The sequence below is a fragment of the Coregonus lavaretus genome (genome assembly GCF_964263955.1).
Source record: "Coregonus lavaretus genome assembly, chromosome: 19".
NCBI lineage: Eukaryota > Metazoa > Chordata > Actinopteri > Salmoniformes > Salmonidae > Coregonus > Coregonus lavaretus.
In genome coordinates, this window is record NC_140006.1 from 35,340,559 (window position 1) to 35,353,887 (window position 13,329).

General features: G+C 47.3%; 1 protein-coding gene across 1 annotated transcript in view; it reads right to left on the minus strand.

Annotated features, from left to right (window-relative positions):
* Positions 1-998: 998 nt before the first annotated feature.
* Positions 999-13,329, minus strand: part of LOC311147152 (roquin-1-like) — a 36,994-nt gene continuing 24,663 nt past the window's right edge. The window contains exons 12-20 of the mRNA XM_084183787.1: positions 12,628-13,019; positions 12,033-12,191; positions 6,741-6,896; positions 6,072-6,291; positions 5,749-5,842; positions 5,555-5,651; positions 5,191-5,373; positions 3,596-3,696; positions 999-2,647 (exon numbers count right to left, since the gene is read on the minus strand). Coding sequence (XP_084039913.1) covers positions 2,488-2,647; positions 3,596-3,696; positions 5,191-5,373; positions 5,555-5,651; positions 5,749-5,842; positions 6,072-6,291; positions 6,741-6,896; positions 12,033-12,191; positions 12,628-13,019 — 1,562 coding nt within the window. The 3' untranslated portion in view covers positions 999-2,487. The remainder of the gene's footprint in view (positions 2,648-3,595; positions 3,697-5,190; positions 5,374-5,554; positions 5,652-5,748; positions 5,843-6,071; positions 6,292-6,740; positions 6,897-12,032; positions 12,192-12,627; positions 13,020-13,329) is intronic.

Here is a 13,329-nt window from a genome sequence, read left to right on the forward strand (position 1 = left end):
TTTGAACACAAAAATATTAAGTGAATACACATCAATGCGCACAGAAGTCCTTCAACTGGGAAAGGATAAAGTCTGTGTTGGCAACCAGTGGACAGGGAAAAATATAACATTTTGCTGATTCTAAGTAGAGATCATTTAATATAAATGCTGAGTGAGTAGAATAAGAGGTGGCACGTTAATAGTGCTTAGTATATTAATGTATGTATACATACTCATATGTATAAGTGAGTTGTGTACCTAAATAATAAAATGTATTAAAGAGCAGCCTGAGAGGCTTGAAGTGTGGTTGGAAAAAACTATAAACCCTAACCCTTGCCCCCAACTTTAACTTCCATTGACCCCCACCCACCTTAAACCCAGACAAAAAAGCAGAACTTTTTTTTTTGCCAAACCCAAATTATGAACCCAATCGTCACCTCTATCCTTATCATTAACCGTTTGAGCACTAGGACCCACCTTTTTGCATTTCAGCGCAGCCCTTTTCAATGGCCAATCATGAGGATTGTTTACAAAAAGGCAGAGCACTCCTTAACGAGCACCAACAATTTCCATGACAGGGAAAGCAACAATAATGTAAAGATAATGATGATAATAATAATAATACTATAAAACTATGTTGTGAAAAATATCATGAAAGGTTACACTAAAAGTATTCAAATCGAAGGTTGGGAAGACTTTGGGCAGAGGCTTTTTGAGGGGAAAGACTTTCTGGCTGCTTGCTTTAAACCTTGCAAGGTTGTGGCCCAAGATTCTGGGCTTGAATCCACTAATACACTGAATATGTGTCTCGATCCTGACTTGTTCTAAAATGAACTAATAGTATGTGGTTAAAAACAAAAGGAGTAGAAGGAATTTTTAAAAGTAACCTTGTAAGATGACTCAATTATTTTTAAAGAGACACTTCTCTACTCTTTCATTGTTGATTTTGACTCACAAACCATTGAAATGACTGTTTGGCAGACTACAGACACCTTTTACATGTATTAAGACCAAGGGGGGGGGGGGGGGGGGGGGGAATAGCATATTAATCAATCTCACTTCCCCTCCAATAACGGACCAGTGTTCAGGTAGTCCACAGCCCCTTAATCACGATTTACGCGAGCGAGAGAAAGAAAACAAAGGAACACAACTTCATAGAAGTTAAGGAGAACCAATGACAAGATAATCCCAACGGGGTGGGCTTTTGATGACCAGATGAGGAGTTCTGAGGAAGACAAAATCAACTGTCACCCCATATGATTCCATTCACACTGGGAGGGGATTCAATCCATCTTGCACCAAGGAAAATGTTGTTCCTACAATGTGAAAACGCATGTTTTCTAGAACTCTGTTAACTTAACACATTAATTACACTCCCTGGAGAGTGCATATCTGCACTGCAAGTTTGATTGAATTCCAGCCCATCAGAGTACAAACGAGACATTACCGTGGCCAGCAGCAAGTCACAACACATCCCACGAGAAGCACATAGTAGGTTCCCTTACAGAAAACATGAGGAAAGCTTATTATCAAAAAGATTCACTTTGCAATCTTTAAAACAGAATGCTTTGGTTAATAATATACTGCTTTTCAAGTATGAAACAGACATATGATGTATTCATAAAATGCACTAATAAAATCATACTTCTCATGGCAGCATGTGGTCTCATGTGGCTTGAAGCGGCCTGGTCTCGTTTGGTTCTGAAGGTTGGCGGAACGTTTTCACTCCCCCTTTCCCTGGCCTCCCTCACCTGGTCAACCACGTTTTACGATTCTGGGAGTGGTGTATTCCTGAACACTAGCAGTTACTACACTCATATTACTGAACCCAGACAGAACAGTTACTACACTGACTAAATGTTGATTATAATGCCTTCGTAAGCTGTCAAAGGTATCGGAAACTGTCATAACAGGTTATAATGGATTATAACAGACACTTATGTGATGCGTACGACCGCTGAAATAACTATGTCGTAAACACCAAGACTTATGACACTGTTATGTAGTACATATGAGCATAACTTGATTTAGGATTCGATTCTAAGTTGGTTAAGAAATTGAAAGTTTACATTTGACAGCCTTTAAACAGTCTTTGGGGTGTAAAGGTCCCTGCAAGCTGTTTACCCTTAGTATGCCTCGTAATGGGCACAAAGATACTCTACCGATCGATCCACAATGGGTCTTGGTATGTGATGTCTATGTAGTGGAGATAGCCTTCTTTTAACAAATCATCATCATCATCATCATCATCATCACCATTATTGTCATCATCAACTGCTTATTGTTTTTACATTACTTTGAGAGGCTTGTTTTATAGTCCCAGTAAGAAAACAGAAAACGAAACAAAGAAATAAATGATATCAAATGCCCTGGTTTCCAGGCGATGAAAGTAAAAAAAGAAAGCTCATTCACAGAACAAAAAGAAAGAAAAACTCCTATCACAGCAGATACTGCTCATCTTCTGTCTGTATGCTTTACACCACAGTGTCTGAGTAAGTGGCGTGTGGTCTAGGAGCAGGAATGGACCACACCGTTCTTCTGCAGCTCTGAGTCCCCGGGCCCCGGCTCAGAACACAGGCTGAGCGAAGACGCCTTATTAGTCAGTGACAACATGGCTCCGCCCACACCGCCGTCCTGACCTAGACCGCTGGAGCCATTAGACACCTCACTACACACACCGCGGGAGAGCGAGAAAGGGGAGAGAGCGGGAGAGCGAGAAAGGAGAGAGAGCGGGAGAGGGGAGAGCGAGAAAGGGGAGAGAGCGGGAGAGCGAGAAAGGGGAGAGAGCGGGAGAGCGAGAAAGGGGAGAGAGCGAGAAAGGGGAGAGCGGGAGAGCAAGAAAGGGGAGAGAGCGGGAGAGCGAGAAAGGGGAGAGAGCGAGAAAAGGGAGAGAGCGAGAAAGGGGAGAGAGCGGGAGAGCGAGAAAGGGGAGAGAGCGGGAGAGCGAGAAAGGGGAGAGAGCGGGAGAGCGAGAAAGGGGAGAGAGCGGGAGAGCGGGAGAGCGGAGAAAGGGGAGAGAGCGGGAAAGGGGAGAGAGCGGGAGAGCGAGAAAGCGGGAGAGCGAGAAAGGGGAGAGAGCGGGAGAGCGAGAAAGGGGAGAGAGCGAGAAAGGGGAGAGAGCGGGAGAGCGAGAAAGGGGAGAGAGCGAGAAAGGGGAGAGAGCGGGAGAGCGAGAAAGGGGAGAGAGCGAGAAAGGGGAGAGAGCGGGAGAGCGAGAAAGGGGAGAGAGCGGGAGAGAGCGAGAAAGGGGAGAGAGCGAGAAAGGGGAGAGAGCGGGAGAGCAAGAAAGGGGAGAGAGCGGGAGAGCGAGAAAGGGGAGAGAGCGGGAGAGCGAGAAAGGGGAGAGAGCGGGAGAGCGAGAAAGGGGAGAGAGCGGGAGAGCGAGAAAGGGGAGAGAGCGAGAAAGGGGAGAGAGCGAGAAAGGGGAGAGAGCGGGAGAGCGAGAAAGAGAAAGCATGAAAGGGAGGAACAGACAGAGAGAGAGAGACAGAGTGACAGACAGAGAGCGTGACAGACAGAGGGAGCGTGACAGACAGAGTTACGATCATAAGATCATTCGATGTACAAAGACTGATGACGTGCTGTCCTGCTGAGGTGTGTGTGTGTGTCCACTCACCCGAGGGCCAGGGCAATCTCCTCTAGCTGGGCCTTGTGGTCCTGCTGGCCATTCTCTGCAGCCTTCATCTTGTACTGGACCTCATGAGCCACCTGGCTGTCCTGTAGAGACCACATCAATACACTGTCAGCTCACAGTGGCGCGTCTGTCTATGTGTCTCTCTGTGCCTGCCCGTCTGTCTATACCCGTCTGTGACTGTCCGTCTGTGCATATTCGTCCGTCTGTCTGTGCCATCCCTTGTGTCTGTGCCTGTCCGCCTGTCCGTGTGTCCACCTGCCCGTCAGTCCTCCGCCCGCCCGCCCGTCCGTGTCAGTCCGCCCATGTCCGTCCGCCCGCCCGCCCGCCCGTCCGCCCGCCCGTCCGCCCGCCCGTCCGTGTCTGTCTGTCCGTCCGCCCGCCCATACGGGCGGGGGGGGCGGACAGACGGACATGAACTGTTGGACGGACGGACACGGGCGGGCGGACAGGCGGGCGGACACGGACAGGCGGGCGGGCGGACAGACTGACATCAACGGGCGGGCGGACGGACACGGGCGGGCAGGCGGACAGACACGGACAGGCGGCCCTGCCTGTCCGTCTGTCTGTCCGCGTCCGTCCGCTTGCCTGTCCGCGTCCGTCCGCCTGCCTGTCAGCCTGCCTGTCCCTGTCCGTCTGCCTGTCCGTGTCCGTCCGCCCGCCTGTCCGTGTCCGTCCGCCCGCCTGTCCGTGTCCGTCCGCCCGCCTGTCCGTGTCCGTCCGCCCGCCTGTCCGTGTCCGTCCGCCCGCCTGTCCGTGTCCGTCCGCCCGCCTGTCCGTGTCCGTCCGCCCGCCTGTCCGTGTCCGTCCGCCCGCCTGTCCGTGTCCGTCCGCCTGCCTGTCCGTGTCCGTCCGCCTGCCCGTCCGTGTCCGTCCGCCTGCCCGTCCGTCCGTGTCCGTCCGCCTGTCCGTCCGTCTCCGTCCGCCTGTCCGTCCGTCTCCGTCCGTGTCTGTCCGCCCGCCTGCCTGTCCGTGTCTGTCCGCCCGCCTGCCTGTCCGTGTCTGTCCGCCCGCCCGCCTGCCTGTCCGTGTCTGTCCGTGTCTGTCCGCCCGCCCGCCTGCCTGTCCGTGTCTGTCCCTGCCTGTCCGCCTGCCTGTCCGCCTGCCTGTCCGTGTCTGTCCGCCTGCCTGTCCGTGTCTGTCTGTCCGCCTGCCTGTCTGTCCGCCTGCCTGTCCGTGTCTGTCCGCCTAGCTGTCCGTGTCTGTCCGCCTGCCTGTCCGTGTCTAACATGAACACAAACCACACTATAGGGAAAAACACCACACAACAAGTTGCACATAACACTAGCAATACCTCAATAGGGCAGTGGTTCTCAGTACTGGTCCCGGGAACCCAAAGGTGTGCACATTTTTGTTTTTGTCCTAGCACTACACACCAGATTCAAATCATCAAAGCCAGATGATGAGTTGATGATTTGAATTAGGTGTGTAGTGCTAGGGCAAAAACAAAAATGTGCACCCCTTTGGGTCCCCAGGACCAGGATTGACAACCACTGCTATAGGGCGTTGTGAGCAGAGCAGAAGAATTCCCATTGTAAAAGGCAGACAAACTACTATTCTCCCCTCCATCTCTCCCTCACCATGGCCATCTGGCGGGTCCTCTTGCCGATCTCCCTCTCCACCTGATGCAGCTCCATGCTGAGCTGTTCGCTGGACACCAAGGCAGCGCTGCTGGAACCCCCCACTGGACCGGGCCACTTCCCCTGCTGGCCCTGGTTCTGACCTGGCTGGGAGGGCTGGGCCACCAGGGCACTGACCTCCCTCTGAGGAGGACGGGGAGGAGGGTGTTCAGGGTTAATAAGGTCAATCTTTCCCTACTAATAACCTCTTCTCTACCATTACTTACAAGCTTGGTTTCCCCCACACCCAAAAAGTTTTTGCCTTAATTGATTTCAACGCAAAAGGTTGTGTTTGTCCGATCGCTGTGTGTGTGTGGATACCCACCTCCATGCCGTGGATCTGGGTCTGTTGGGTGATCTGCTGGTTGACCTGTTGGAGCTCAATCTTCAGATGCTCTCTGTCCTGAGCTGGCATAGACAGCCTGAGAGAGGGGAAACGAGAACCAAGCCATCAGAATTACTGATACATAACGCATTAATAGATGGATGGATGGAGTGATGAGGAGTGTTTGATCGTACCTTTCACTGAAGTGTCCCTGAGAGGAGGAGCCAGTCTGGTGGGAGGGGTAGGAGGCGCCGCCCCAGCCTCCGTGGTTCCCATAGGAGTACTCCGCTGTGGGCGGGACAACCACGCGTTAACCACCAATTGTATGTCTTAGAAACACGGTTCGACTCAGTCATATTCATGAAGCAACAAACTGAAGAAAACAGACAAACCGGGAGGGACAACATGGATATGTCTATAATGCTCATTTTCAAAAAACGTTTTAAGTATTCCGTTGTGAGCCCTAATGAGCTCAACCCAGATGACAGAGATTGAGTAAGTTGATTGGTCTCCCTACCGGCCATGGGCTTGGGTCCCTGGGTAGAGGCAGAGGCCATGGCCTGCACGGGGCCTGTTGTCTGGTAGCCTGTCTTGGAGGTGCGTGAGATGGCCCCGAAGCGCGACACGGTGGGCTGGGGGCCGAAGGGGATGATGGGGTCGTCGTCTTTCACCTCTGCCCCCCGCCTGGCCTGGGCCTCCATGGAAGGCTCCCCCCGCAGACCTTTACAATCCACATTCTAGAGGGGGAGAGAGGGACAATTTAGAATTGTCATTTAGCAGGCCTCTAATTTAGTCAGTAAGAGTAGCAGGTCCTCAATTTATCAGGCCCTCAATTTATCAGGCCCTCAATTTAACAGTCATTCTACAGAAAAATAAAGGTGTGGATGGGTGGGTGAGATGGTGGGGGGTCATTTATCAAATGTAGTCATTTAGCAGACACTAATTCAGAGTGAAATACAATAATTACAAAAAGGAGATGGGGAGAAAGAGGCAGTTGGAGAGAAAAGTGAAGATAAAAGCAATTAACAATTTAGCCAAAAAAGGGACGGTAGAAGGGACAAATGAAAGCTAAAATCCTTCTAATGAAGCATATTTTCAACATTGTTCCTGTGACAACTGAACCAGTAATACTTTCAGAAACAGTGTCTTACTAAGACGCACCGCCACTATTCCAGCTGTCACTCACCATCATCTCCATGGCGCCGGGCGCCATGATTTCTTTGGGCTTGGCGTCCTTGGTGACAATGTAGGAGCCGATGGTGTCACAGGACCAGGGAGAATACTGGCCCCCGTAGTCCGGCTCCCTGCACTTCCCAAAGGCTTTGGAGCTCTCCTCCCCATACTATGGAGGCAGACACAGGTGTGTGTTAGCAAGCTACTTGTGCTAACAGTACTGCATAGCAATGCTAACTTGGAAACATAATTTGAACATGCTAAAACACAGGCATTTTAGAAAAGTGTCATACAGGGCAGAATAATATAAAATGTACATTTTTGTGTGAAACAGGGTCATCGCTAGATAAATGAGTGTCATAGCTAAAACAGCATCAAAAGCCCTGTTTTGTAAATGTTATAAAAGGATTATAGTTTCACTTCCCAATTAAATAATGTCATGACATTAATCCTCCCAGTTGGGAGCTTTGAAGGCCTACACATGTGAGCAGTAACAGTTTGTCTCTGGACTGTACCACGCAGAGCTCTGACTCTAATGCAGGGGTTCTCAAACTTTTTGGGGCCTTTTGTGATAGCAAATTTATCAGGGACCTCTCATAATCAGAACACAACTCGAGTGCAATAAAAATAGTCTACAATACGTTTTACTATGACGTCTGCAGTGCATGGCTGGACGAACCAAGTCTTGGGCCTGGGGATTGAACATTTAAAAAGGCCCGCCTCTTGGCATCAGAGAGAAAATGTTGCAGTTTTCAAGATAATTTCCAGCAATTCTACAAAATGTTGGGGGGCAGAGATTTTTTGTTGTTGCAGCTTTAAAACTAATATCCTGCAATTCTACACATTTTGCCATGAGTCAGAGAGAAAACTTTGCCGTTTTAAAGCTTAAATTACAGTGCATTTATGTAAAATAGTTTTGGGGAATAGTTTTCAGTGGAAAAGTGATAATTGGTGGAGTACTGTGGATACCAATATCCCTGTGAGCCTCCCATGCCCATGTTGCCAAGGGTTAAGAACATAAATTGCAGATTAATAATATTACATTGTATTGTATTACACACTTTAAAAACGTATTCCACAGATTCCTTTGCCAAAAGTCATTTAATATGTTGTTAGTGATATAAAATAAATAAATACAATAATTAAATAAAAAAATTGTTAAAAATAATTAATTTGTGGAATTTCTTTCCTTCTTAATGCGTTGGAACCAATCAGTTGTGTTGTGACAAGGTAGGGGTGGTACACAGAAGATAGTCCTATTTGGTAAAAGACCAAGTCCATATTATGGCAAGAACAGCTCAAATAAGCAAAGAGAAACAACAGTCCATCATTACTTTAAGACATGAAGGTCAGTCAATCCGGAAAATGTCAAGAACTTTTTAAGTTTCTTCAAGCGCAGTCGCAAAAACCATCAAGCGCTATTGATGAAACTGGCTCTCATAAGGACACCCACAGGAAAGGAAGACCTAGAGTTACCTCTGCTGCAGAGGATAAGTTCATTAGTTAGCAGCCTCAGAAATAAGCCCAAATAAATGTTTTACATAGTTCAAGTAACAGAAACACAAGCAATGGACATTAGACCGGTGGAAATCTGTCCAAATTGGCGATTTTTGGTTCCAACTGCCGTGTCTTTGTGAGACGCAGAGTAGGTGAACGGATGATCTCCGCATGCGTGATTCCCACCATGAAGCAGGTGGTGTGATGGTGCTTTGCTGGTGACACTGTCAGTGATTTATTTAGAATTCAAGGCACACTTAACCAGCATGGCTACCACAGCATTCTGCAGCGATATGCCATTCCATCTGGTTTGCGCTTAGTGGGACTATCATTTATTTTTCAACAAGACAATGACCCAAAACACACCTCCAGGCTGTGTAAAGGCTATTTTACCAAGAAGGAGAGTGATGGAGTGCTGAATCAGATGACCTGGTCTCCACAATCCCCCAACCTCAACCCAATTGAGATGGTTTGGGATGAGTTGGACCGCAGAGTGAAGGAAAGCAGCTAACAAGTGCTCAGCATATGTGGGAACTCCTTCAAGACTGTTGGAAAAGCATTCCTCATGAAGCTGGTTGAGAGAATGCCAAGAGTGTGCAAAGCTGTCATCAAGGCAAAGGGTGGCTACTTTGAAGAATCTCAAAAATAAAATATATTTTGATTTGTTTAACACTTTTTTGGTTACTACATGATTCCATGTGTGTTATTTCATAGTTTTGATTATGCTACAATGTAGAAAATAGTCAAAATAAAGAAAAACCCTTGAATTCGTAGGTGTCCAAACTTTTGACTGGTACTGTATGTATGTATGTATGTATGTATGTATGTATGTATGTATGTATGTATGTATGTATGTATGTATGTATGTATGTATGTATATACATACATACATACATACATACATACATACATACATACATACATACATACATACATACATACATACATACATACATACATACATACATACATACATACATACATACATACATACATACATACATACATACATACATACATATATATACACACAGTGGGGAAAAAAGTATTCAGTCAGCCACCAATTGTGCAAGTTCTCCCACTTAAAAAGATGAGAGAGGCCTGTAATTTTCATCATAGGTACACGTCAACTATGATAGACAAAATGAGGAAAAAATTTCTGGTAAATTACATTGTAGGATTTTTAATGAATTTATTTGAAAATTATGGTGGAAAATAAGTATTTGGTCAATAACAAAAGTTTCTCAATACTTTGTTATATACCCTTTGTTGGCAATGACACAGGTCAAACGTTTTCTGTAAGTCTTCACAAGGTTTTCACACACTGTTGCTGGTATTTTGGCCCATTCCTCCATGCAGATCTCCTCTAGAGCAGTGATGTTTTGGGGCTGTCTCTGGGCAACACAGACTTTCAACTCCCTCCAAAGATTTTCTATGGGGTTGAGATCTGGAGACTGGCTAGGCCACTCCAGGACCTTGAAATGCTTCTTACGAAGCCACTCCTTCGTTGCCCGGGCGGTGTGTTTGGGATCATTGTCATGCTGAAAGACCCAGCCACGTTTCATCTTCAATGCCCTTGCTGATGGAAGGAGGTTTTCACTCAAAATCTCACGATACATGGCCCCATTCATTCTTTCCTTTACACGGATCAGTCGTCCTGGTCCCTTTGCAGAAAAACAGCCCCAAAGCATGATGTTTCCACCCCCATGCTTCACAGTAGGTATGGTGTTCTTTGGATGCAACTCAGCATTCTTTGTCCTCCAAACACGACGAGTTGAGTTTTTACCAAAAAGTTCTATTTTGGTTTCATCTGACCATATGACATTCTCCCAATCCTCTTCTGGATCATCCAAATGCACTCTAGCAAACTTCAGACGTGCCTGGACATGTATTGGCTTAAGCAGGGGGACACGTCTGGCACTGCAGGATTTGAGTCCCTGGCAGCGTAGTGTGTTACTGATGGTAGGCTTTGTTACTTTGGTCCCAGCTCTCTGCAGGTCATTCACTAGGTCCCCCCGTGTGGTTCTGGGATTTTTGCTCACCGTTCTTGTGATCATTTTGACCCCACGGGGTGAGATCTTGCGTGGAGCCCCAGGTCGAGGGAGATTATCAGTGGTCTTGTATGTCTTCCATTTCCTAATAATTGCTCCCACAGTTGATTTCTTCAAACCAAGCTGCTTACCTATTGCAGATTCAGTCTTCCCAGCCTGGTGCAGGTCTACAATTTTGTTTCTGGTGTCCTTTGACAGCTCTTTGGTCTTGGCCATAGTGGAGTTTGGAGTGTGACTGTTTGAGGTTGTGGACAGGTGTCTTTTATACTGATAACAAGTTCAAACAGGTGCCATTAATACAGGTAACGAGTGGAGGACAGAGGAGCCCCTTAAAGAAGAAGTTACAGGTCTGTGAGAGCCAGATATCTTGCTTGTTTGTAGGTGACCAAATACTTATTTTCCACCATAATTTGCAAATAAATTCATTAAAAATCCTACAATGTGATTTTCTGGAAATGTTTTCCTCAATTTGTCTGTCATAGTTGACGTGTACCTATGATGAAAATTACAGGCCTCTCTCATCTTTTTAAGTGGGAGAACTTGCACAATTGGTGGCTGACTAAATACTTTTTTTCCCCACTGTATATATATATATATATATATATATATATATATATATATATATATATATATATATATATATATATACACACACCCCTGCAGTACCGCCGCGGACCTTTGGGTTACGTTATGTAACCCCGGTTCTCTGAAGGAGATGAGGGAGACATCTCACTATGGGACACGCCATCTTTTGTGGGTCATTGGTTGAAGCCTTATTCAAATCATGCCCAACAGGCCAATCAGAGCTTTGTGGGTGTACGCCCCGTGTGTCTATATAACAACCTGCACTGCTCTGGTTTCCTTATTCTTCGCCTCTTCACAAGTATATTTGGTTACTAGCCCGTTAAGCAGCTTTCAGAAAACTCTCAACTTAACTGTTCCTCTCGGTGTGGGTTACCACCCCACCTTGGAGCATTGGTTGGCTTATTTTGTATTTTCAGGAATTCTGCTAACTGCAGCCTCACTTTACAGAGTGAAGTTACCTCAGTTTGTTAGCAGGCTTTTTGTTGTCGGCTAGCTACAGTACTCCTGTTGCCTGGCCTACACACAATTGATGTTGTTAGCTAGCTAGCACCACTGCTTTAGCATCCCGCTAATAGCAGGTTCCCACACATTTTTGCTACTTTTACCCAGGGTCTCTAGCTCTCCGTCGGTTCCCACCGTTCGGAGTTAGCTAGCTGAACTTTAAAGTGTCTTGGCTAGTTAGTGGGCTAACGGCACCACTGGTGTTTTAGCTAGCAACCTCTGGGCTAAACCCCCATTCGGTTTGTTTGGCTAGCACAAGCAGTGATGTTTCTTCAGTGTGTTACCCACCATTGAAGCACCATACCTTTTACATTCTCCTGTAAAAGATAACCCAGCCGAGCGTTCTACCTCGAGTTACTTGGTTTACACACCATCCCAGGGCGGCAGGTAGCTTAGTGGGTAAGAGCGTTGTGCCAGTAACCGAAAGGTTGCTGGTTCTAATCCCCGAGCCGACTAGGTGAAAAATCTGTCGATGTGCCCTTGAGCAAGGCACTTAACCCTAATTGCTCCTGTAAGTCGCTCTGGATAAGAGCATCTGCTAAATGACTAAAAATGTAAATGCAAATCCCATAGTGAGATGTTGAACCTAGTCGACTGAAAGAGAACCCACTTTGAGAATCCCTGCTTTAATGTGTTGACCCTGAGAGACCTAAGTTGTGTGTGGGTCTCACCTCTGGGGGGTAGTCACTAGGGAAGGTGTGGGTGAGGGTGGGGGAGGCAGCGAACGGCGGGGGGGAGATGACCTTCCTCTCCTCCAGCTGGGCCATCAGCTCCTTGCGGCGGCGGTGCAGGTAGTCCAGGCTGGGCTGGGAGGAGCGTCCGTACTGCTCCTAGATAACACACCACGGGACACAGTTTATCAGACAACTACTCAGTATTTCCATAATGACACTAAACTATCTGCATCTTAATGATCATTAAAATGATGAAAGATATCAGACTTCTGGTCAACTAACGAGATAAATGTAAATCTCAAGGAAGCTGCAGCTCACAAGACAACAACTGCATAGTAGTCAGTCAGTGTATATGGTCACCAACCTCCGTCCTGGAGTGTTACAGGGTGTGCTAGCTTTTTTCTCAACCCAGTGCTAACACACCCTGATTCAACTGATCAACTGCTCATCATGACCTTAGACAGGTTGAATAAGGTTTTACTGTTGGCCTGAAACAAACGTCTATATACCTTGTAAGTTTCCTGGACCAGGGTTGCTGACCACGGATGTACACACAGAGAAACATGACAGACTGTGGAGAAACCAAACTCACCCTGACGTAGGACCTCATGGATTGGGGCTGGGCCCCAGTTGGGTAGTACCCCTCTGGGGGGTACCTCTCCCTGGCCGCCTGCTCCTGGTGGTAGGGGTGGTTAGGGGGCACATCCAGGGGCGCGGGGCTCATCCGGACCATGTCGTCCCTCTGCGAGGAGTATGGCTGGGGTGGAGGCGGGGGACCAGGGTAAGGGTCGTGGCGGCCCCGGGTGTCATAGTGGGGAGGGTAGGAGAAGGGGGGGGCGGAGTGGGGAGCCGGGTAAGGGCGCTCGGGGGGGCCATAGCCGGGATAGGGGTCCTGGTATGCTGGTCCAGCGGGCTCGCCGGGGGGAGGGGGGTTTCGGATGTAGCGCTGAGTGGAGTACTGGGGGGGCTGCTGGTAGGGATATCCTGGAGGACAGGGGGGGACACGTTGACATGTTGATTTACTTTACACGTTTTTGTTTCATATTGGTTCAAAACACATCATAGGTTCAAAACACATTTTCTATTGATAGAGCTGAAATTAGTTGCTATGAAAAAATATATTACAGCTGCGGAAAAAATTAAGAGACCACTGCAAAATGATCAGTTTCTCTGGTTTTACTATTTATAGATATGTGTTTGGGTAAAAATAACATTTTTGTTTTATTCTATAAAACTACTGACAACATTTCTCCCAAATTCCAAAGAAAAATATATTGTCATTTAAAGCATTTAT